Here is a 25,627-nt window from a genome sequence, read left to right on the forward strand (position 1 = left end):
AAGGCCTGTCGGGAGACATTAGGTTCATGCTGGTGGAGATCCTTAGTCAGTGGCTCCCTGAAGGAAAATGAGGCAAACAGCCAGCTTCTGTTGAACAGGTGGTAGTTAGACCTTAGATCTGGTCATGGGTGGGAAGAAAAGAATTTCTCCAAAATTATCAGTATTAACTGGCTTTCACACTGTACCTGTACCCCTCCTTATGATAAATGTTTGTTTAGAAACTAATCCAAAATTCTCTCTGGCAGCATCTGGAGCCCTTCCTTAGCTGTCTGGATTTGGGCCCAAGTTAGGAATGGAAACCCCACTGGGGTGCAAGCAAAAGAGGAAGCATGTTCTTAGCCATGCATCAGTGGAGGCCCCTACTGGGAGAGGGGATTATCACAAGGCAGCAGGCAGCCCTGCACCCCAGCCTGCTGAGTTCATGCTTTGTGCTACAGGATGTGGAGCGAAGGAAATGTGAGGCCAAAGTGATCGCTCCAAGTTTTCTTATACAATAGCTTATTCAAGCAGATTGGGAACGCCTCTTAAGAGATTTGTTAGGTACATGTCCCCTTAGCAAGATGGCCACCACAGATGGTAGGTTCAGATATTATAACTGAAATAAATTCTTAACATTCATATTTATTTTATTTTTCCATAACCAGCTTTTGTTTATCAGATGTCATTCTGTATTCAAACTGAATGAGGCAAGCAGATTCCTAATCTTTTGCTGCTTGGTTTCCAATATAAATTATGGTTTTAAAATCAACTTTTGGCAAAAGATTGTTTTACCTAATGTTGGTCCTTATTTTGTGCTGTTGCTTTAAATGATATGGAGAAATTAGCCAAGGTTAACGTGGCTCTATTCAGTATCACTAAGTGTATGTATTTAATATACAGCAATGATTCTTGTACCATTAATTCTCTTGGTCACAAGTTACTTGTGATGATTATGTTTTATTCTGCTTCAGACATTAACAAGAGAGCTCAATATCTTTAGTTCCAAACTGCTAAGATCCAAGTCATTAAATACTCTTATTAGTTTCCTCTTATACCTTTCCTTTTATTCCCTCCCTTCCCCTTCTGTTTAATGGGTCTCATATAGAGAGCACTGCATTAGCCTCAAGGGCACTTTGAAGCCTGAGAAAAAATGGGGAAATTGGTTTCTTACTCATAAGAAGTGAGTTCATACTCAGTTCCAAAATTATTTTCTAAGGAACGTTAATGTTTTTATTATATTGAATCCTCTCCAGTGACAGATTTTGTTTTACCAAATTAGATTCAGTTAAAAATCTTGATTTATAAGTCATTTCAGTAGATTAAAACAATACTTTAAAATTGATAATTGTTGAGTTTTTAAAATTTTATGGTATCAATTTTGTATTATTGGATGTGAATTCTTTTATACTGAATTGGTTCAGGAAATATATCATCTGGTGGCAAAATATTTTGTTGATTTCCACAGCACTACTAATTTTCTACACTGAGCCTGCTTATAAAAGCTCTTTGCGAAGTTATAACATCTTAAACATTTATAGAAGGCCCAAGGGTATTAACTTATTGTAATTTTCTGAAGATTCATTATCCAGAATCTTAATTCATTATAACAACTCTTATGAAAACCTATAGAACCAGTGTTTTCTCTTATTTTCTTATTTGTGCAGAATGAGAGATTCATTGTTCTGTTTAATTTGTTTCATGTGGTGCTTTTGAGTACATTTCATAGAGGGCTGTTATTGAATTTCTGTGACTGTCATTATATATCCATACAACCTTTAGGAACTAATATTCTGGGTTTCCCAGTCCTGTAATCTACTTCAAATTTAAGGATTGACATAATTAGTTTCTTCAAAGTTATAACCAGAATGTTAAGAGACAACACTGCAGATACCCAAGACCAAGGATTAGGATTGGAAAAAAAGGCAATTTAAAAAATTATCACAGCGCATGCTTTTGTTCTTTATTAAATTTATAGCTCAAAATCTTATTGCTGTTTGTGTGTGTATTCCCTTGTCTGGTTTTCTTATCTTGTCTGGCTTCTTTTTTAAAAACCAGATTAAGATCATTTCAAGTACCTGCATATGCTCAGGCAATATTTGTCACTTGGTTAGTTTAGAAATTAAAGAATGTATTGGGTCACTGAAGCATTATACATGTATCCAAATGCTTTTTTCTTGAGTTTAAAAGAAGCTCTACAGTAAAATGAATAGAGGTAAGAAAACATATTAAGACAGTGTTTTAGGAGCATGCCTTTTTATGTCTGTAATAATGGTAATTTCTTACATTTCTAATGACTTCCTGTATTTCAAGAACCAGAGAAATGAATGACTGGTTAAAATGTGTAATATTCCTAGCTTCTAAGACAATGACTATCTAGAAGTAGAAATAATTTGGTTTTGTATCATGAAAATTTGAAGCTTTATGCTCTTAACAAATGCCATTTCTAACCATGATTAGAATGTGTTAATTGGGACTTCCCTGGTGGTCCAATGGTTAATAATCTGCCTTTCAATGCAGAGGACCCAGGTTCAATCCCTGATCTGGGAACTAAGATTACACATGCTGCGAAGCAACTAAGCCCGTGTACCGCAACAGAGATCCCCTGTGCTGCAACTAAGACCTGAAGCAGCCAGATAAATAAACATGGAGACAAGGGTGTGTTAATTGATTGAACATACAGAAAGGTTTCAAAGTTAACACAAATTTTACGGGGTTTTTTTGTTTGTTTTCACTTTTTTTCTGTGTGAAAGTCTTCAAGGTAAGCACTTAACCATTCTGCTACTTTTTATGTAATCGCTTTTCTCTTGGAAAGGTAGTAGCTGGCAATACTAGCATATACTAGAAAGGGTTGGAGAAGGAAATTGCCACCGACTCCAGTATTCTTGCCTGGAAAATCCATGGACAGAGGAGCCTGGTGGGCTACAGTCCATGGGGTTGCACAGAGTCGGACACGATTGAGCACATGTCTACATTAGAAGGGGTCCCTGAAAGGGGTTGGGGAGGGAAGCCGCATTTGTTGGACAGTACTAAATGCCAGGCTCTGTTAGGTACCATCATTTAATCTTCCCCAAAGCCCATAAGGTAGGTCTTATTATCATTCTTGTTTTTTCAAATAGGAAACCAAGGTTCAGAGATTTTAACACCTAATTAGTGGCAGAACTCAAATCCAGTTATCTTTGGGACCAAAACCTATGCTTTTCTGTGTTGCTAAGTTTATCCAGACAGTGTACTAAGTACTTCTGGAGATGTAAAAAGAAACAGACATTTTCCTTGGCCTCAGGCAGCATGAAGTAATGGACGAAATACATATTAACATGGAAAATTATTAGTACAGCAAGATGATATTTTGTTATGTGAGAAGTGCCACTAACCGGCCTGCAACAATGGATGCTCTGAGTATCCAGAGGAAGAAAGAGAGCTCTTCTTAGTGAATCTACAAGGAGAGCTTCTTCCTGAAGTATTATTAAGGCATTGAAATTACTTCTTTCTATAGTAAACAACAAGGACCTACTATATAGCATAGGGAACCATGTTCAATATCTTGTAATTATCTATAAAAGAATCTGAAAAAGAATATATATATATCTCTATGTATAACTGGATCACTTTGCTGTATACCTGAAACTAACACAGCATTGTAAATCAAGTATACCTTGATTGAAGGGTGACAATAATTGAAAAATGATAATAATCTTTAAAAACTACATCTTTTTAAATAATAAAATTTTGCAAGTGGTCACCTGAGTGAGTAGAATTTGGAATATGTTATTTTTACAGAAAAAAAGTTCTTTGTATAAAAAGACACTCTTTTTGGTTGTTTTTTCCTTTTGTTAAAATAATTATGAATGAAATGGAATCAGCCAAAATGTGCATTTTTGTTATATCAACAGTATTGAATAATAGGGATGCAAGATGAAAGAGTATCATCTCTGTCCTCAGGGAGTTTGTAGTCTAATAGAAAACTTGCATCATTAAAGAAGAGAGGAAGGAAGGCCCAGATGGACAGGCAAAACTAGATGACAGTGTGTGCACCTCTGACTATGTGCAACGTGCAGCCAAAGGCGCAACGATTTATGCAGCTTCGCTGTGTCCTTCAGAGAAAGAGAGGCAACACAAATGGGCTTATTAGTCTTTTATTTCTTAGATATTTGCTTAGTTTTCACTATGATCAAATTATCTTAATTGATTATGAAATAAGAGATTAGGACTCTATGAACTGAAAGTGAGCTTTTTTCCTTTTCTTTCATTCCTATGCCAACTCCTGTATTTTTCCTTAAAATGAGTATGTGTTGTGATATAGTTTCTACTTGCTGTTATAAAAATTATTTTGGGTGAAGTGATAGAAGTTTTAGAAAATGTTGAAAATCCCCAAATACTGTGTTAGAACTTTTTCAATAGAAAGCTTTCACTGAATTGTGCTTTATGATAAACAATTTTATAGATATTTGCTCACTGGACAAATTAGTCTTCACTCCCAAATTATGTGTATGTATGGATGGCATCACTGACTCGATGGACGTGAGTCTGAGTGAACTCTGGGATTTGGTGATGGACAGGGAGGCCTGGAGTGCTGCGATTCATGGGGTCGCAAAGAGTCGGACGCGACTGAACTGAACTGAACTGAACTGAACTGAATGGTATAACTGCATTTCAAATGTTTAAAGACATTTTCATATTATCTGCATGCTCTCTGAATTCATGATAAGGTACCCTGGAAAATGTGAGATGGTCTTTTAACAGAAATGCAGTAATCATACATTGATTTTAAATGACCCTGTCACACGTGAAAACAAATCAGATTGTTGCTCTTAATGAGCTTTTCAATTTACTATTCAGTAGATCAGATAAGTGGATTTAAGAGGTAATGATCCTGTTTAGTACTCAAGCTTGACTGTCAGATCCTAGTAGTGGAGAGAAATCCCTAGGGACAAAAGCGTTGACACAGTTCTAGATGGGATAATGGGAATCAAAGCTAATGGATGATAAAAGGAATGGTGCAAGTTACAAGGATAATTGTGGATTAAAGCACTGCCATGTGTCAATGTTGACTGTTTTTTTAGCATCTTATTGGGTCATATCTGATGCTTTGAGAAGCTGTTTTGACAACAGAGCACAGTAGACATGCCTGCTTAGATTCTTTCTTTTTTGAATGCCAGAGACACAACAGAAAACTTCCTTATAGGAACTATCAATTTAAAAATATTTTTAATATGTTTAAATGTTTTAAATCACATTTTTGTTGTTTTTATTATTTAGTGTAGCATGGGGCAAAATCAAATTAATTTGATCTTTGCCATAAAAATAGCATTTATAAAATCTTGAAAATGTAAAATTTTATTTTACAAAAATAGAGGGTAGTAGGAGATACGGACACCCAAATAATTATAGTGTGAAAAGCACCATGCTAGAGAAATGGACCGGAAACTGTAAGAACATAAAGGGGCGTGCAACCTGGAAATGGAAGGAGGATTCAGAGATGACTTCTGCGTGAGACTCAGAGGAAGAGAAAGAAGGATGGTTCAGAAAAAATAAACAGCTTGTGAACATATAGAGCTCTGTAATTGCATGACAAGTTTCAGGATTTCATAAGTATTGCATTGTGACTTTAAGTTGAGGGAAATGATAGAAGATGAAGTAGGTTGGGGCCAAGTTGTGAAGGGCCCTGTGTACCATAATCATATCGATATCAGGTTTTCCAAGGGACCCAATTTATTCCCATTCACGAGAGATTTTAGATCACATTGAGATAAGGGACACTTCCCTTTTTACAACCATTCTTCCTTGGAGCCTTCTATGTGCTGAAAGTTTTCTGATGATTGAGGATTTGATGAGAACTAACTTCTGTAGGTTCTTTCTCCCTAGCTCCCTCTTTCCAGCAGACATCTTTCAAAACAGTGATAGCTTTGTTCGTACTAGAGATGAAGGCCTATTCTCATGAGCAAAGTCACAGATAGTATAATTGAAACGCTTTTTAATTAGGGCTCAGAAGTTAGCAGAAGTTAACAGGAGTTTGAAACTTCATCTTCCTTTCTTTCTCTCTCCCCCAGCTTCTCCTCTCCACCTTTCTGCCCCCTCTTTCACCTGCTCCCCTCCTTTCCCCCTTTTTCTCCCCCTGATTCACTCTACTGGCCTGAGGAGCTTCTGGTCATAGGACTTAAGTCAGAAGCTTGGAACACAACCTTCTCGTTAAATAATATTTAAAAGCCAAACATGAGATCTCTGCAATTGGACCACTTTCCTCCCCTGTATTACCATGTAACTCTGGATGATGTGTGGTATCCTGTGATTTCCATCTCACCTTCACAACCGATGACATTATATCAAGGTAGTGTTCACATAGGAAAAACAAAAGGCAGAATAAGTGAAAGCTTAGTTGCCATACCATAGGAAACAGGCAGATCAGGAGAAAGTAAGAGAACAGAATCACAGGGGATCAAATCAGAGATGAGAAATCCCATACAGCTGGTGTCTGGCAGAGATAACCTGGAATCACACCAGAGCATCAGGGAGTGTGAAGGTGTCAACCCACCTCTCAGCTTTGCCAGGCTATTAGGGAATATTCCATTGGCTGCCAGTGGCATTTTCCCACTTGTAGTGGGATATGTATTTATAAGCTCAAGGTGGCTGGGGTTGGGACTGAAATGTTACACCCCAAACTCTGCAACCAGCACACCCTAATGGAAAGCTTAGTGGATTTTCAGGCCCCGGTGTATTCAGCAGAGAATCCCTGAGTCTGGGATTTCAGTCTCAGCATGGAAAGTAAGACCTATCTCTGTATTTGGGGAAACTTGTTGAGAGAGATTTGAGGAGAATTTCTATAAATTCTTTAACTTCCTCTTATTTTTGTAATCCTTATTTTTATAAGTGCCTAACATAATCCTGAATTATTTGATGGCTTGCCAAAACCTGGAATAGACGGAAATTTTTTAAATGTTGGAATCTTTTATTGAGGCACTCTACTTTCCAGCCCATCTTTGAGATGAGTTTGTTACCACTTTGAAAAAAAAGAAATCCTGTGGTATGCTGGGACTAAAATTAGTAGGTGAATGTGGGTTTTTGTGGGTGTGTATATATTTCAACTAAGGGCAGTGCTTCCTGGAAGAAAAAGAGGAGTTAGAAAAAATTTTTAAAACTTCTTACTCTGTTCTCCCCACTTGTTCCCTGCATCATTGTGGATACAACAGTGTATTAAATCTTTGCATTTATTCAGTTTGAATAGTCTGTAGAAAATATACATTAATGATAACGTTTTTGACAATTAAATGTCTTCATGCAGGTGTATGCCCGTATGTCAGAAGTCTTAGGAATAACAGATGACAACCATGTTCTAGAAACATTCATGACGAAAATGTGAGTCCCTGCTTTGGTTCTTTGATTTTTTCTTTTGTTGTATTGCTTTGACCTTTTTACTGTGCTTAAATATCTTCATAAATATTAATTTTTAATAATAGACTTTTAAAATTATGCTTTGCTTTTAGGATGGTAGCATTGTTCTTATCTGAAATTTAATTTCACAAATTTAAAATTCACCATCCAGTGGGCATTGTTATTTGTCAGGGTATCCATACAGCTGCAGTATGCAGTATCAAAACATAGTTTTGAGAAGTTTACAGACTTTGTTGAGCTTCAGTTCGATGGGCAGCCTTTTTTAAATTAAAAACAAAGTATTCAATTTTAAGGACCAACTCAAGAGATTATTACAAATTGGAATCATTGAGAGAGATTTGGTTGCCTTCAAACAGGGCATTCATTGATTCCAGTAGAAACCTATGGCTATCAGAGACATGTTCTTGGAACCTGTCCTTAAATTAGCCTTGTAATATTAGTAGAATTAACTAGTTTCTGGTCAGGAAATAATGTTGTACACTTAGCCTAAAGGTTCTATGCCTCCACTTGACACCTTACTTCCTCTGTGTAACAGATAGGTAGCACTGTCTTACTTGCAGAGAACAAAGCAAGATAAACAAACATGATCACAAGAAGTAAGTTTTGGAACCCCAAATTTGATGGTTCGTTTCTTGGCAGTAAGTGTTAAGTCTCTACTTGACTTCCTTTGAAATTCCTATTGTCACTCCCTACTGTGTTTGTTTTGGATACAAAGTTAATGTTTCTTTTGTGAAACATTTAGGCAAGTTTAATTTACAAAAATATTATAGAATAATAGACCATTTGGAGAACAGTGTTGCTTGTTCATCGATTGTGTATAATTTTGAACATGAAATAAAAAGAGGAGAACATGTTCCATTGGTATTTAAACTCACTTCGTGAGGTATTTGTGATGTAGGTCAACTTACATGAATAATGTGTATTTCCATGTTCTCCCTACACAAGCAAATACCTTAATTATAATTAAAAACTTTTTTTTTTCATATTTAGTGTTACAAACCTTAAATACTGGGGAAGATGTGAGCCTGTAATTTCAAGGACGCTTCAGTTCCTAAATGACCTTTCTGTTGGATATCCTTTTTACTATATCTGATAATGTACATAAACAAACCTAACAAGTGTATTCTGTTGGCCAGGTATTTTCCTTGTTTATAATTTTTCAAGTGTTTTTCTTAAGTAAAAAGCATTTCATTTAGCCTTATCTATAAATGCATAATTTTGAAAGATTTATATTAGCTACATAATATGAAACATTTTATTTAGAGTCACAATTGAATTTATATGGATATATAGATTTCTAACTAGCAAAAGTTACGTTTATACCCACCCAGGTTTACAAATGGGTACATAAGAAAGTGGGCAACCACCTATGTTTTAATCCATGATTTTTCATAACTGTCAGGATAGTGTTGTTTTAAAAGAACACATATAACTAATCTTAAGAAGGTCAGTATATTCTAAAAGCTGTTATTTTATAAAAACTGAATTCCTAAGAGTCAGTATTTCTTCAGTGTTCATTTCAGTTCAAATGAATATTATTTTCTCTAGTTAAGAGGCACAAAGGAGTAACAGAAAGGGAATTATAAGGCTTTTGACCACTTCCTTGATTATTTCCTCTACCAAATCAACATCTTGTTTACTCTAAAATAAGATTTCCCATTACACATTAAATGGTTGGGTCTCTCTTTACCAGATTTTTAAAATCCAAAACCAGAATCATCCTTTCTTATTAGACCATAGTTGATAGCATTGTAATGTTTCTACCAATGAGAGAGAAGCATGTTGATTATCTTTTATATGTTAGCTATCAAATATATAGGAGTTGTGGAAAATAAGTGTTAGTTTAGTTAACCACTAAGATTAGCTGATATTTTGATACAAAGACAGCATTCTGAAAATGGGTGGCATTGGATAGAAATCTTTAACGTGGGTTCACTCCAGGAATATGTTTGTATTAGTTAAGTTTAAAATTGTGTTCCTTGGCAAACCATAAAAGATTTCCAAAGTATTAGACACCCACTTTTGTGCTGGAATTTAATATGCAACTTTTTATTGGAAAATAATCGTCCTTGTCTGGCAAAATCCACCATGCAATATTTCTGTTAGTAGGTATAATGCAATAAAGACAGGGAGGGCTATTTATCACTACAAATTTTGAGGATTTCAGGATTCTTTTTATTATTTTAATATATTTCTTTGATATTAAATCAGAAAAATGATAAATTACACCTGTCCAGGCTGTTTTTCCTTTTTACTGGAAAGTGATGTACAACCCAATTCCAGTGGTCATTTTGGCTTTTTAAGATATGTATTTTTTCTTATTAAAAAAAAAACTCAACCTGTATTTTTTTAATAATAATGCTGAAATACTCTTTATTTCTAACATATGAAGTGGTTTATAAGTACTTCCTAGTATTGCAAACTCTGGCCTTTTCACAATGTATTACTTTGAGAACATATTATCTGGAAAGAAGCCTGTGTTATTTTATAGCACATATCTGTGTTTAGATTTACCCTATTTTTTAGGTTGAAATTGAAATCTAATATAAAATTAATTTGATTTGTATTTTTTTTGTTTAATTTACATAAAGCCTAATTTATTTGTATCTGCTATTTAAAATCCTTTCCTATCATTTACATCTTTTATATATTCTTTAATCCTGACTATAATCTTTTATTTTGCAAGTCACTTATTGCTTTTGAGCACTCTTTTTTGAAGTTAATAAAAAATCATATTTTCTAAAAGCTTATTAGATAAAAGTTTAAAAGCTGTAACATTTTAAACCAAGGGATGGGCATAATTTCAACTTGGGTACATTGATTTATATTTTTTAACAATTATTTCAGGTTTGCATATTTAGAAATATATATTAACTCAATTTGATTTCAGTGCTCAGTTATTTGAATTATAAATCATTATGTCCCTTCTAGCTGATCAGTCATGAAACATCTTTGAATTCATTTACATAATGGAATATGTGAGTGGTGTATCTATTTCAGTGCAGTTGCTGGTTACCTAATGCATGTTTTGTTGTTTCTAATCGATTTCTTTATTGTAATGTGTTTTTAAATCCTGATTTTAAAGCAATATGTTATTTCTGTGTTAAAAATAAGATGGCTCAGCGATAGAAGCAGTTATGCAAGATAAAAATCTTCACCAGCTGACCTTTATAAATGGAAATCTGTTTATATATTAATATTCAAAATATTTGTATTGAAAATGCTAGTAACAAAGAAATGAAAAGCATCTTACTGTAAAATTTTTTAATGTCCCTTATTACTTTTATAATGCATGTTTTCAAATAATTATTGTTTTGTTTTTTGTATTTTTATCTTCTTCAAGGTGAATCTTACTCATTGTTTGGGTCCTCAAAGCCAGTCTCTGAATTTTGGTGTTCTTCTATCTGACTGCTTGTTTAGGAATTAAAATCACAAAGGTTCTCATTTTTAGGAAGTACTAAAAAGCCTCATGTTTATTTACCTAAGGCAGTCATCTCAAACTTTAGTGATAGTCACAATTTCTGAAGTTCTTGTTAACATACAAATTACTGGGCCCCACTACCCCCAGAGCTTCTGTTTTAACAGGTGTTAGACCGAGGCCTAAGAATTTGCATTTTCATTAGTTCTCAGCTGATGCTGGTGGCTCATGGACCATATTTTGAAGACTTCTGCCTTAAGTTAATTAGAAAATAGAACTGAATGTCCTCAACAGAAAATCTGAATATTTCTCCTACAGAATCTTCTCTGAAGAAATTTGTCTTCACTTAGAAAAGGCAGATTTGACATTTTTAGAAATAGTCTAGTTTTCTAAATAATAATGTGTGTGAGGAGGCTACCATTGTGTTAAGTCCCCAGATTTTAACTGGAAAGCCCTTGTTGCATTTATTCCAAGGTTTCTGTTGGTAAATTTGAAGCTTTCTAAATTAGCAAGTCTGTTGTAACTTTAAAATCCATTGGCCTTTTTGAGAGAAAGTTTGTTCTCCCAGCAGATTCATTATATGTGGCATATACGGCAAATTTAGCAAACATATCTAGTAACTTTTTAATGTACTTTTTAATTTTCTAAGGTTAAATTTCAATAATTCCAGATTCTAAATAGCTTTTTCTAACAGACACAGGATTGAAATGACTCTGTCCGGGGGCAACCCTTCACAGTTAGGTTTAATACTTGGGTATCCTTTTCTTGCTTTGATATGTTTTCCAGCCATAAATTCTGGTTTCTGTCTAATTGGGAAAGATGTAAGAGTGTTTAAGTGATTAGGACAAGGAAGCTGCCTGGAAAACTGGAGTGAGAATAAGGGTCATAGAGAGCCATCAAATAAACTTACTTTTTTTAAATGCTGAGAGAGAGGGAAGAGTCACATTTCATTCATAATTCTGTTTGGTTTTTAATCATTATTTCAAGTTTTTCTTCCTTTGAAAAATAATTGATCAACATTTCTATTGCAATTCATTGTTTACTCAGATTTATAGCAGTTGCCTGCATGTCTCTGAGTTTCAGATAGATAATAATGAGAAAGGAAATTTCATTTTCTGTTAGGCCCTCTGTTGGTAGCTGCCCTTATTACATCATCCTCAAAGGTTTGAGAAAACCCAAAAGATAGTCTTTAGCTTCTTAAAAACAGACCTCATTAAGAATTCTACATTAATTCATGAATTTATCCAGACTCACTTTACCCTATTGATAATGTGAACTTCAACAATTCTTAGAATTAATAACTTCTTCATGTTATTGCAAGACCACATACCTCATCCACAGGGCCCAGTACAAAATGAAAATGTGGTGTGCATTGTCCATAAATGATTAAGAATTTAAAGTCCCCAGCAGCAGAACACTGAACCAAGCAGAGGCCTTTATAACCACAGGACTCTGTGCAAGTGCGTAGTCTGTTAAACTCAGAAACCATGAAGCTGGCTCAAGTTATCTGCTGTAGAAAGAATTCCTTCCATTTGGCTGCAGACTAACTTTCTAAGACTATCTCCCATAGTTCCTGTACACCAGGATCTGGTGAATCCTGAATGAGGTGGGGCAAAGGGAAAGAGTAGAAGATGAAAGATGAAACAAGAGTCTAGTATGAAGTAGGGGGAAAGGATGGAAGTAAAAGTGGACATGTCTGTTACAGGAAATATTTAGTAATAAACAGTCGTAATTCTGCTTTTGTGAAACAGTATTAAAATGTATCATTTTATTTCAGTGAATATCACCATCTCCAGATGGTTTTCAGAATGTTAAATAAAACTAGTTTCAGCTACATCCCTCAGGCATACTTCTATTAACATTTCCCATCAAAAGAAATGTTGATGTATTTCTTTGTTTGCTGTCTCCATCATCTTTGGAAAAGTCATCCCATAATTAATCTGCTCTATTTGTTTTTATACTAGCATCAACTGTGAGAATCTTCTGTTCCTCCTCTGTAGCCCACTTATGCAGGCCTTATCTCAGTGCTTTATAGATTCATGCTTTACAAGGTTACCTTCCTTGAGTATTATTTTGATCTGATCATTTCACTTCCCAAAAGCCCAGAATCACATGCTTCTTGGGTCAAAGTAAAATTATTGGTTTAAACTTGAGTTTTTTAATAGGCCTGGCGTGCTACAATTCGTGGGGTCACAAAGAGTCGGACATGACTGAGCGACTGAACTGAACTGAACTGAACGTATTGAGTTCCCAAAACTAATTTCCTGATCCACAACTCAACCCCAATTTGTACTTTATACTTGGGCCAAAGAAATTTATTTTGCCTTCCCCTAGATACCCTTCAGGCTTCCCTGGTGGCTCAGACAATAAAGAGTCTTCCTGTAATGCAGCAGACATGGGTTCGATCCTTGGGTTGGGAAGATCCCCTGGAGAGGGAAGTGGCTACCCACTTCAGTATTCTTGCCTGGAAAATCCCATGAACCGAGGAACCTGGCAGCCCACGATCCATGGCGCCACAGAGAGTCTGGACACGACAGAGCGATTTTCACTTTTTTGATACCCTTCATTATCTTTCACTGAGTCACCACATATGCTGTTCTCTTCATTTGACCCATTATAACTCACTTAGGTCTCTTAAATTTTCAGGTTTCACTAAAAACTTGGTAGAGCCATCCTGAAGTAATTATTAATTATAATCCTTAGTCACTGTGTTAACTGAAAGAAATCGAAGGAGTCATTTAATTTCTCTACGGCTCAGTTTCTTCATTTGTAGAAAGGGAATGTTATCTATCTCTTAAGATTTTGTAAAGATTAAATAATAGGGCTTCCCTGGTGGCTCAGTTGGTAAAGAATCCGCCTGTAATACAGGTTTGATTCCTGGGTTGGGAAGATCCCCTGGAGAAGGGAAAGGCTACCCACTCCAGTATTCTGGCCTGGAAAATTCCAGGGACTGTATAGTACATGGGGTCTCAAAGAGTCGGACACAACTGAGCGACTTTCACTTTCATATAATATAATAAATATGTAACAATATATCTATGTTATCTAACAGTAATAAAGTACCTGGTCTTACTGACCCAGTCACATGGTAGATGCTACTAAATGCTTCATTTTTGTTCCTTTTCTTTTTCTTAGTGTTCTTAGACACCTAGTTCTTGTCTGTATTTCTGGGGATAAATATAATATAGCCTAGTATTGGCTAGTCCTCTCTCCTATTAAACTGTAAGTTATTAGCTATTAGGACTGTTTTGTTTCCTTTCTCTATAGTTTCAAAACTTCATCACATAGCAGACATTAGACCATATTGTTACCTCTCCTGTTGTGTGACTAAACTGTAAGTGACTGAACTCTTATTCCTTACACGCAGTTATTAGTATCCCTTAAGATGCTTCATTTTGGTTATACCTGTTTGGATTTTTTTTAGTCGAGTACAGTTCATGAGCATAATTCTACTTTTGAAATCACTAATATTTCGGTAATTATACTATATACCTATCATACCTGCAGTAATTTCCATCAGGTAATTTTTTATCAGTGAACTCTCTTCTATCATCAGGATCTAATTCTATCTATAATGTTTGTGAACATGTATGGCTTTTACATAACTGCCTCGATCAGTACCATCATCCACCCTCTTGTGTTTAGTGAATATCATGCATCTAATACAGTACTTTGATTTTGAAATAGAAATTTCATCACATTTTAACACTTATGAAAATAAAATGTTTTATAATTTTATATCTTAAAACATTCTTAGTAGTGCATATAATAATGATATTCTTTATAATCAATGATGTTTTAGGATTAATGAAATACAGTATTACTCAGTAAATACTTGCTGCCATGAATTGAAGTAATACTTGGTGCTACTTTGCCCACTAGCTGCTAAAGTGTGTGGTACCTGTAACTTAAAAAACCAGGGCATTCTCAGTTAGATGATTCTTCTCTTCTGAAGATACAGATTTTTTTCAAATTTTTGACCATCTCTAAGATACACCATTCTTTCAACTTTTTCTTGCCCCAGCTAACTATCAGTGAGACCATCTTCACTGCCATCAGCGTTTTTGTAACCACATGGGAACAGACAGATTTTCTGAGCATTTTGTTTGTAAGTTAATATCAGCCAGTCTGTGGAGTTTGCTCAGTCCTGAATGTCATGAAGGCTCATTAATGAATTGATGCCTCCTAAAAAAGGAGTTTCCCTGTACCTTCTGGGGCCTAGTTCCAGTTTCACTTGTACCTCAAAAAGCTAGTGATCTCTGTGGAATCATTTGGCATATTTCAAATTGAATGGATATGATTTAGCCTAGTGAAAAGAGCTTATACTTTCAAGTCACACAGACCTTTGAAGTTTGGATTTGAATCCAAAAGTTCTGCCATTTATATGTTTCATGTGTGACTTTTATTAAATTCTCTTACTCTCCTAGACTTCTACTACTGTTACTGTTAACCACCATTAACCACATGTACTGTTATGAACTGTTGTCAATAGGCCTCTGAAATCTAATCTGGTACTACCACCCAACCAAAATGGTGCAGCTTACAAGAATCGTAGTTTCTTAGGGAAGAATGAAAATTATGAAGACGGTGTATCTATTTATCTTTTTTAAAAAATTATATATTTTTGTAAGGGCCATGGCTAGCTTTGAATTGAATTCCTAAAGGGAAATATAAGTATTCAGATGAACTTTCATTTTTTCTTTAATGAAAAAAGTTTCTAAAAATCATTCTTAATCCTCTTCTTTAGAATGTAATTAAAAGGCAGTGAATCTGGCCTGGGTACAAAGTGCACAGATGCAATTCTGCAGAAAATGTGTCTTTGGCAGATGAGGTTCTTCCTGTGAATGTTCTGTTTATTGCTACCATAAATATTCTATTGTCAAAACATGACTTGCTGTTTATTAGCCTCACTGACAGGAAGATTCCTATTAATGGCAGCATTCTTATTACCCATAGACCCTGTCACTTTTAACTTTGCAATTCTAAGAGAATTGTATTTGGTAATTACTTAAGGTATTTCTTAGCTTATTGACCCCTACCCCCGTTTAACTGAGTGGGGTTTGAGTGGCAGTTCTTCTGCTCAGTGACTTACACTGGAAAAAACCAGGTGTGCCTCTTTGTAAGCAAGGAGAGCCTTGCTGCCCATCAACCTTGATCTCGTTTCATCCTGCCGGAAACCCACAGTGCATCGAGCACCCACTGAGAGCAGTGCACTGAGGAAAACACGTACATGCGGCCACTACCCTTAGAAAGTGTACAGTCTAGTTTGGAGATAAGCAAAATACGCAGTTGCTTAATCTGCACCTGAATGGGTTGCCTTGAGTCAGAGGAGCTTGAATCTAAATCATACTAATTGCCTGTCTTTGGAAAGTTTAACTTCGTTTTTATACTTTGTTTCCTCATTTGAGAATCTATCTCATGGGATTGAGAGAATTAACCTTGAAAGTAGTAAGCATTGTATAAATGTTCATGCTCTGCCTCTTTGTGTCATCTCCATGATTTATAATTGGCAAAGACAGGTACATCATCTGATCCTCACAGCCCAGGATAGCTTGGCTGTATCCTCATTTGGTGAAGAGGAAAACTAAGGCTAAGAGAGCAGAGTGTAATACTCAGGCTCATCCAGCTGATTGAATGGTGTAGTCAAACTGAAAGCCCAGGTTTCCTAACTTTGGTCTTCTATTCTTATACCTACACTTGAGTGACTAACATTTAAAATTAGGCTCATCAGTGCCAGTGTATAGAGTTAATAGACGTCTGCATTTGGAGATGATGTGAAGGAAAAGAGCCATTGTTTTCACTGGGACACAAATGGAACCATGTAAGATTATTATTATATTTTTTGGAAGCATGTAAGATCATTATGGTTTGAAGAAAGGTATGTGTAAGTGTGTAAGGAATGCCCCACAGGTGCCCACAGAGCAGAAAACACAGAACTAGGATGAACCCTAAGTAAGAGCAGAGGGTATCTGTGTGTTGAATTGGTGTTCTTAGAACCCACTTCAGCCTTTCTTTGATGATGGCACTAACCAGAAGTTATTTAGGCTTTGGGATCATGTTTGTGATGTTTTTCAACTCTGTTCTCATTCTGAGTTGAACTGTTCAGGTGATAATGTGGTACAGTAGAAAGTACATGGCCTTTATAGTCAAACCTCGGGTCAAATGTCAGCAGTCTCAGTCCATAGAGACGTAATCTTGGAAAAGTAACTTAATTTCTCAGAGCTTCTGTTTTCTTATCTACAGATTAAACATAATGAATAATATTTAACAATGTAATTATGAAAATTAGGTGGGTTAACAGATACATAATGCCTTGCACCTAGTAGGCATATAAGAAATTTTAGCTCCTTTAAACCTGTACTTCAGCATTTAAGGACCTACAGTTGTGGTCGCTACATCCTCCTAATTGTATTCCGATTTTCTTCATCTAAAGCAGAATTTCCTTAGGTTTCTACTAACTAAGCTCATGTTTCTTAGAACTGAATAATTTTCTCTTTCTTGATAGCCTATTATGGGTCTTTCATAATTATTTTTTATGAAATAATATTAAGTGAAAAGAAGTTCTCAAGTTACACCCAAAATGTAAAAAGGGTCAATTTTAATTTTCCACTATCAAGGCTCTAATAGTAAAAAAGTTTTTGTCTTAATTATAAAATTCATTCTTTCTTTCCATAACTAGAATATGTATAAGATAGGAAAAGTAATTGCACTGGTTAATAATGGATTATCATTCTTAACAGAGTGGAAGGCATTTCTATAGGAATAAAACTCTTTAGAGATAATATTTATTCATCATAAATAGAAATTGATGCCATTAGAGTTCAGTGTTACTTTGTGATCTGTTACTTATTGATAAGGCAATCATATTTCCCCAGATTCCTTAACGTCTATTACCTATATCCTTTTAAAAAAACTTGTGAAGATAGATGCCGTGAAATTCATGCTAAAAAATCACACGGTGAGTCTTATTTCCTTGAATTAATGACTAGAGTTTTCTGGGTAGCTTAGGTCAAGCATTAGTAACTTTGGATGCTCTTTTGCTTTCATTAGAGTGAACACTTCCCCTTTCTTGGCATCAGTGGCAGTTACAGTCTCAGTGACTTCAGATGCCGAACGGCCTTCTACACAGCCCTCACTCGTCTTCTGATGGTAGATCTAGGTAAGGTTAAGAATTTAAGCTTAATTAATAAGGGATCGACAGTATATTTGTGTGAATGAAGGAGTGTCATACTTGTGGGTACCATATTTAACTAATTGGAATTTGCCATCTTTGACAGTTTTTCTACAGCTTTCTAATATTTGAGCATTGACTCATTAGCTTCAGAGCCAAAAGACAAATTTTTGTATAGAAGGTGTTATTTTTCACTTCACTTAGTACTTGTGTTAATTCTTTACTTCAAAATTTATTTTCTGAGTATCCTTTGATCCTTTGGGACTTCGCTAGTAGCTCAGACGGTAAAGAATCTGCCTGCAATGCAGGAGACCTGGATTCTCTCCTTGGGTCGAGAAGATCCCCTAGAGAAGGGAATGGCGATCCACTCCGGTTTTCTTGCCTGGACAATTCCATGGACAGAGGAACCATGGCAGGCCACAGTCCATGGGATCACACAGAGTCAGACACGACTGAGTGACTAAGACTTTCGCTTTGATCCATTAATTTTACTGCTATACAAATCAAAATGTAATCTTAAATACAGAAAAGCTCAATAAAAAAGATTTTCTTTGTAATGGCATTTAATCTAGAGAAATGTGGCAATGATGTAAATATCCAACAACAGGGAGTTATAAAGTTAGCCAGATCTACTTACTTGATGGAATAGTTGTAGTCATTAGAAATTTTGATTCAAAGACAAAGTAATATGTGAAATTTTGTTATAATAAGCAAAAAAGTAAGGTATTAAGCTGTGCAAATGATGTTGAGCATGCTTATTGGGAGGGAAAAGAAACATTCATCAAAAAAAAAAAGTCTTAAAATGAAATTCTTCAAAAATGTTAAATATTGTCTTTGAGTAGGGTACTATAGATGACTTCCTCTTTTCTGGTAATTTGAAATTTTCCTTACTATATTATTTTCCTAATGGGAAAAATTAACTTGTTTTGTTTTATTAGCTTTGAAAAGCTACAAGTTAGAAGTATCCATAAGTAGATAGCTACCTTAGAATGGGTACTTAAGCCTCTCTGTGTTGACCACGTCATCTGGAATCCCATTTTCCCCCATATTTGGATACTTCAGGTTAAATTAATCAGTTTATAGACACATGAGAGAGTTAAATCAATGACAGTATCACCCTTAGAGAAAAGAATACTGATGATACTTTTTCTTCCGTTCTCTTGCAATGTATTGATTGATCCATCTATTTAAATATGAATTTTTTAAAACATGATCATATGTAAAGAAAAGGGATAAATAATTTCATTTTGCACATAAAAGGCATTGACCCTTGTAACACAAAGATAACTAAATCCTTCTTTGCTCCACATCTATGTTATTTTCATGCATTTCAACAGAATATATTACCAGAAAGACAAACAGCCAAAAGTTGAGGAAAATGCAACTGGAATGATTAAGGAGCTTAGTGGGATTGATTTCTAAAGAAAGATTAAAAGAACCATGTATGTATAACTTGGCTAAGTGACAAGTAGGGCTTGAGGCAAAGAAAACTGTCTATAAATATTTGAAGAGTGTAAACCAGGCATGCAAAACCCAATCATCTGCTACCTTAGGCAAATGGGAGATCTGAGCGACAGCTTCACACACTGCACACTGGCCTGCGTTACCTCTCAGCGGCTGCCTTGGAGAGCAGAAGAGCAGTCCAGACTCTTTGTCATCGTCCTCCATAATCATTTAGAGAGCACCCTGTGCTGAGCTCTGAGGACAAGACAAGGACCAGTGAGACATACTGGCCCCTGCCCTCACGGAGCTAGCCTCCTTGCCTTCACAATTGTCCAAGCATTAAAGGAGATAGTGAAACCCTTGTCTAGGCTTAATTTGTTTCCTAAGCCTTAAAAATGCTTTTAATGCCCTGTCAAACAGACTGAAAGAGGCAGGGAGACCAAAGTTAAACAGATACTCAGTGTCAGTAAACTAAATCTGAGAGTAGGTAAAAACAATATCAGCTGTGCTCTGGGAACTTGTGCATTGTTTGAAAAGAAATTTTTTATTTACTAGTGTTTTTTCACTTTTAAAAATAATTAAACATATATTATAAGCATGAAGTGATGATTTGTGGTAAATATTGCCAGAGCTTCCTTCCCTTGTTACAAACGAGAGTTCCTTTTCTTCCCCAAATGTGTTGACCTTCTTTAGGGTATAGATTCTGCCTTCTTCATCTTTTCTAGTACCAGTCTCAGTGTCTCTACATTGTAGGTGCTCAGTTAGTATTTGGTGAGTGAAGGACACACCATGCCATCGTCCTGGCTCCTGAGTTCAGCTCTGCCTGCCATGGTCTCTCTCTGGGAGTAGTTTGATAATTGGGCTCTCGAAGACAAAACAAATCAAGTGGCTGATAGCTTTTGCAAGTGTTTATCTACACTTGACCACTTTTGTGTTTGATGAGTCACTTGTTGCTCTCTGTTCAAGTTATTACTTTATAGACAAGCATTTGTTGAGTGTTGTTGAACACAGTTTTATTATTTGAAGCCTGTCTCACAAGCTAGATTGACTAGATGTTGCTATCAGTATCCCTATATATATGGCTTTATAGTTTTCTGTTGGGTGCTCACTTTCATGAAAACAAGGAAAAAAGAGATAGTGATGTTGTCAAATTCAAAGATCCATGTATTGAATGAGGGAAATATTAGATAATGAGAATTCTTCTCAAATTAAACAAAAAAAAAAATCACATAGAAAAAATGCCTAGCCAACCTGCTTGCAGAGCATTGGACATGATTCTTGGACTGAAATATAAAGCATATTCTAATTGAATTTTACAAAGAAATTGAATATTCTTTGTGTGTAAGCCATGCACACTGGAGTGATTTAAAAGGGGGAAGAAATTGGGTGTCACATTAATTGGTATTTACTTTGAAATGCATTTTGGTTTCTATTCAATAATTTGTACTTTGTATGAATTTAATTAGATGCTATGTGCCCCAGGTTGTATTTCAGATTAAAATGATGGGGGTGGGGGTGTTGACAATAAACAGTTGTACCACTTTATCAAATTGCTCTTTGGCTAAACTAGACAAAATGTTCACTTGTATGAAGAACAGAATTGAAAGCATTTCATCATCAGAAAGACGATTTTTATGTTGGCAACATATTTTTTTATTTTAAGAAATTATAAAAACTAATGTAAGAAGAACCCTTCATGAGATAACATACATACAGAAAAGAATAGTGGCCAACCATATGTGCATGCATGTTAGCCCTTCCAAGAATCACTTAAAGTTCCCAAGGTTATTTTTAAATTAACTTTGTCAATCTAATAAACTAAAGGAAAGATAATATTACCCAAGCCAGTAAATGGAGAACCTCAAGGGAGCTGTTCAGTGTAAAATACTTGAATAAATAAAAACCTTCTATTTTGTTTAATTTGAGTGGAGGTGAATTCAGTTGACAAATATTAAAGAGGGGAAGTGTGGGAGCGAGCTGCAATACACCTTTTTTTTTGTTTTGCAGAGAACTAAATATTGTTAGTTGCAGATTAAGTTTTTTACCAACCACAAATTTAGAATTGCTCAGTGTCATAGTTGATTTTCCTTGGACACTCTATGATTGTACTTTATCTTGAACTACTCAGATGAGAAGCCTGTTGATTGGATCTGAGTGAGCAGTGCTTTCCTCAGATACTCAGACTCTTAACAAGCAGTCATACTTTTCATGATCACAGGGGTACTAATATTAAAATGGTGTTTATGGACATTAAGACAGGGTTTTCTCTTTAGGGATGAAGGTAGCATAATATCCACGTACCTTTGTGGCTTCTAATAGGTAATTGGCACCTGAAAATATTTCTAGCTTAAATTTGAAAAATTTGAAATAGCAAGTAAACGACTTGAATAAAAAGGGAAGTTCAGTTCAGTTCAGTTCAGTCGCTCAATTGTGTCTGACTCTTTGTGACCCCATGAATTGCAGCACGCCAGGCCTCCCTGTCCATCACCAACTCCCGGAATTCGCTCAAACTCACGTCCATTGAGTTGGTGATACCATCCAGCCATCTCATCCTCTGTCATCCCCTTCTCGTCCTGCCCCCAATCCCTCCCAGCATCAGAGTCTTCCAGTGAGTCAACTCTTCGCATGAGGTGGCCAAAGTACTGGAGTCTCAGCTTTAGCATCACTCCTTCCAAAGAACACCAGGACTGATCTCCTTCAGAATGGACTGGTTGGATCTCCTTGCAGTCCAAGGGACTCTCAAGAGTCTTCTCCAACACCACAGTTCAAAAGCATCAATTCTTCAGCATTCAGCTTTCTTCACAGTCCAACTCTCACATCCATACATGACCACTGGAAAAACCATAGCCTTGACTAGACGGACCTTTGTTGGCAGAGTAATGTCTCTGCTTTGGAATGTGCTATCTAGGTTGGTCATAACTCCTTCCAAGGAGTAAGTGTCTTTTAATTTCATGGCTGCAGTCACCATCTGCAATGAGTTTGGAGCCCCCAAAAATAAAGTCTGACACTGTTTCCACTGTTTCCCCATTTATTTGCCATGAAGTGATGGGACCAGATGCCATGATCTTCATTTTCTGAATGTTGAGCTTTAAGCCAGCTTTTTCACTCTGCACTTTCACTTTCATCAAGAGGCTTTTTAGTTCCTCTTCACTTTCTGCCATAAGGGTGGTGTCATCTGCGTATCTGAGGTTATTGATATTTCTCCCGGCAATCTTGATTCCAGCTGTGCTTCTTCCAGCCCAGCATTTCTCATGATGTACTCTGCATATAAGTTAAATAAGCAGGGTGACAATATACAGCCTTGACGTACTCCTTTTCCTATTTGGAACCAGTCTGTTCCATGTCGAGTTCTAACTGTTGCTTCCTGACCTGCATATAGGTTTCTCAAGAGGCAGGTCAGGTGGTCTGGTATTCCCATCTCTTTCAGAATTTTCCACAGTTTATTGTGATCCACACAGTCAAAGGCTTTGGCATAGTCAATAAAACAGAAATAGATGTGTTTCTGGAACTCTCTTGCTTTTTCGATGATCCAGAGGATGTTGGCCATTTGAACTCTGGATCCTCTGCCTTTTCTAAAACCAGCTTGAACATCAGGAAGTTCACGGTTCACGTATTGCTGAAGCCTGGCTTGGAGAATTTTGAGCATGTGAGTTGAGTGCAATTGTGCGGTAGTTTGAGCATTCTTTGGCATTGCCTTTCTTTGGGATTGGAAGCATATTCTAGAAATAGCTACTAAAGAAAGAAGTGAAAATACAGAGGAAACTCCTTTTCTTTATTAATAATAACTAACATTTGTTTACAAATTTATAGTTTGCTATGCATTTGACATACATTTTCCTATGTGATACCACAGCCTACATGAAATAGGTATCATTGCATTGTTTATCTGTTAGGAAAATGAGATACAAAGACATTAAATGACTTGCCCAAGGTCAGCCATATAATTTGTAGCCCTCTGACCATATATTTACTTTTGCTGTTCCTTTGCCTGTCACTTTCTCAAATCAGTTAGGGAATGTAACTTTTCTTCTTCATTTTTTTTAACTACTTGGACAAATGATTGATTTGAGGCTGGAGGGAAGAAGGGATTACTTTCCAAACTTCTATCTAAACAGATAAGATTCATGTTTATTATTTCTCCTATATTGGTATATTACAGTTCTGTGGTCAGTGAAAGGCAAATGTAGTTTTTGAAATTTTTTCTTATGTCTTATAATTGGCTAAAGCATATTTCTTCTCATGGAGAAAAGGACACAGAAGTAGATAGCTATCCCCGGAGGATTTAGTAAGTGAGAAGCTTGATCAGAAATTGTCAGTGTTCTGATAGATAGGAAGGATACCTCAACGTCTATCACTTGTGTCCATGACTTGGCAGAGACTGTCTGGGAAATAGACATTTGTTGGGGTTGAGGAGGGAGTGGGCAGTAATGGGTAAAAAAGCAGCTGGAAATACTTAGAATCTATAATGAGATAATTAAGACTAATTAGCTGGCCCTGTAGGCAGAAAGCAGCCCATTAAATTCAGATCCAGTTTTAATAACTTACCTGGTTTTGAGGGTAGAGTCCAGAGCACCCCAGGAAATGAGATGCTTCAGGGGAGAAATTTTTAGGATAGGTTTCTTAGAAAAGAAATAAGTAATCTTCTGTAGACAATGTATTTTTCTCCTGGGAACTAAAATAAACATTCTAGTTCCCTAGGGAAAAGAATTAAGGCGTGCCTCAATTTTCTCATCTATTAAATGGAGATACCTACTTTGGAGAACTGGCACGTGGTTTAAATAAGATAAGCATGTGTGAAAGGGCCTGGAACAATTCCTTTCACAAAACAAGCACTCAGTATATATTAATTAATTATGACAAATATTTTATTGAATGCACTGTTAGGGGCATTCACTGACGGACACTGGGATCTCAAAATGAGGCAAATCCAATACCCTTAATGCAGCTGCTCTACATCAGTGCAGCTGATGACTTCTCCTGACTGATACTAAAACATCCTGCCCAAACCCCTAAGTCATTTTAAAGCCAACTAAAATTCCTTGGTAGTTTAGAGGGAAACTGACAAACCAAATTTGGGCCCAAGTTAAATCTAGCTATGCACATTTCTCAAGCCTTTTTCTAATAACTTTGGAAGTGCTATCCTCATAAAGTAGTGGGGAACAGCAGATAATGTGGGCCTAGATCTGTAGAAGTCACTGGCTCTTTTATGATATTACCCTTGGTACTTGGGGTTTTGAATTTTTTTATTTTTTATTTTTTTGGCTGCACTTCATTGCCAGGCTTCCCAGGTGGCTCAGTGGTAAAGAATCCACCTGCCAATGCAGGAGATGTGGGTTCGATCCCTGGGTTGGGAAGATCCCCTGGAGAAGTAAATAGCCATGTGCTCTCCATGGACAGAGGAGCTTGTTGAGCTACAGCCCATGGGGTCGCGAAGAGTCCAACATGACCGAGCACACGCGCGTGCGTCTTGGTTGCTGCGCTGGGGCTTCTCAGCACATGGCTGCTGCCGCTGCGGAGCACCGCTCCGGGCACGTGGACTTCAGCTGCTGTAGCACGCGGACTTAGTTGCCCCATAGCATGTGTGATCTTCCCCGGCCAGGGATCCAACTGGTGGTACCCTACATTTCAAGGCGGATTCTTAACCACTGGACCACCAGGGAAGCTGGTCCTTGGTTTTAAACAGATTGCAGTTATCCCTCAGTAGACACAGGGCCTTGGTTGCAGGACCACCATCCCCAGCCAGTACCAAAATCTGCATTTGCTAAAGTCCCTAAAATAAATTTTCATAGTTTTGCAAATAATGTGTACACATCCTCCTGTATACTTTAAATCATCTCTAGATTACTTGTAATACCTAATATGATCTAAATGATATATAAATAGTTGGCAGCCATGGCAGATTCAAGTTTTACTTTTTGGACCGTTACAGAATTTTTTTTTTCCTGAATATTCCTAATCTCTGGTAGATTGAATCTGAGGATGTGGAACTTACGGATGTGGAGGATCAGCTGTTTACTTCTTCACTCACTGCCTTTGTGTCTCATTCTGTGCCTCCTCTTAATCCTTATTAAGAGCTTCATGGCATTAGACCTGATCTTTACTGATATGTTAGTTTCCTGTTACTGTTTTGGGGCTTCCCTGGTGGCTCAGATGGTAAAGAATCCATCTGCAATGCAGGAGACCCAAGTTCAATCCCTGGGTTGGGAAGATCCCCTGGAGAAGGCACTGGC

The 25,627-nt window shown here is 36.4% G+C and overlaps 1 protein-coding gene across 1 annotated transcript in view; it reads left to right on the forward strand.

Moving 5' to 3' along the window:
- RANBP17 (RAN binding protein 17) overlaps positions 1 to 25,627 on the forward strand; it is a 356,127-nt gene that overhangs the window by 241,092 nt on the left and 89,408 nt on the right. Inside the window, exons 15-18 of the mRNA XM_018065634.1 lie at positions 7,256 to 7,329; positions 8,356 to 8,436; positions 17,678 to 17,741; positions 17,834 to 17,942. Coding sequence (XP_017921123.1) covers positions 7,256 to 7,329; positions 8,356 to 8,436; positions 17,678 to 17,741; positions 17,834 to 17,942 — 328 coding nt within the window. The remainder of the gene's footprint in view (positions 1 to 7,255; positions 7,330 to 8,355; positions 8,437 to 17,677; positions 17,742 to 17,833; positions 17,943 to 25,627) is intronic.

The sequence above is a fragment of the Capra hircus genome, chromosome 20 (assembly GCF_001704415.2).
Source record: "Capra hircus breed San Clemente chromosome 20, ASM170441v1, whole genome shotgun sequence".
NCBI lineage: Eukaryota > Metazoa > Chordata > Mammalia > Artiodactyla > Bovidae > Capra > Capra hircus.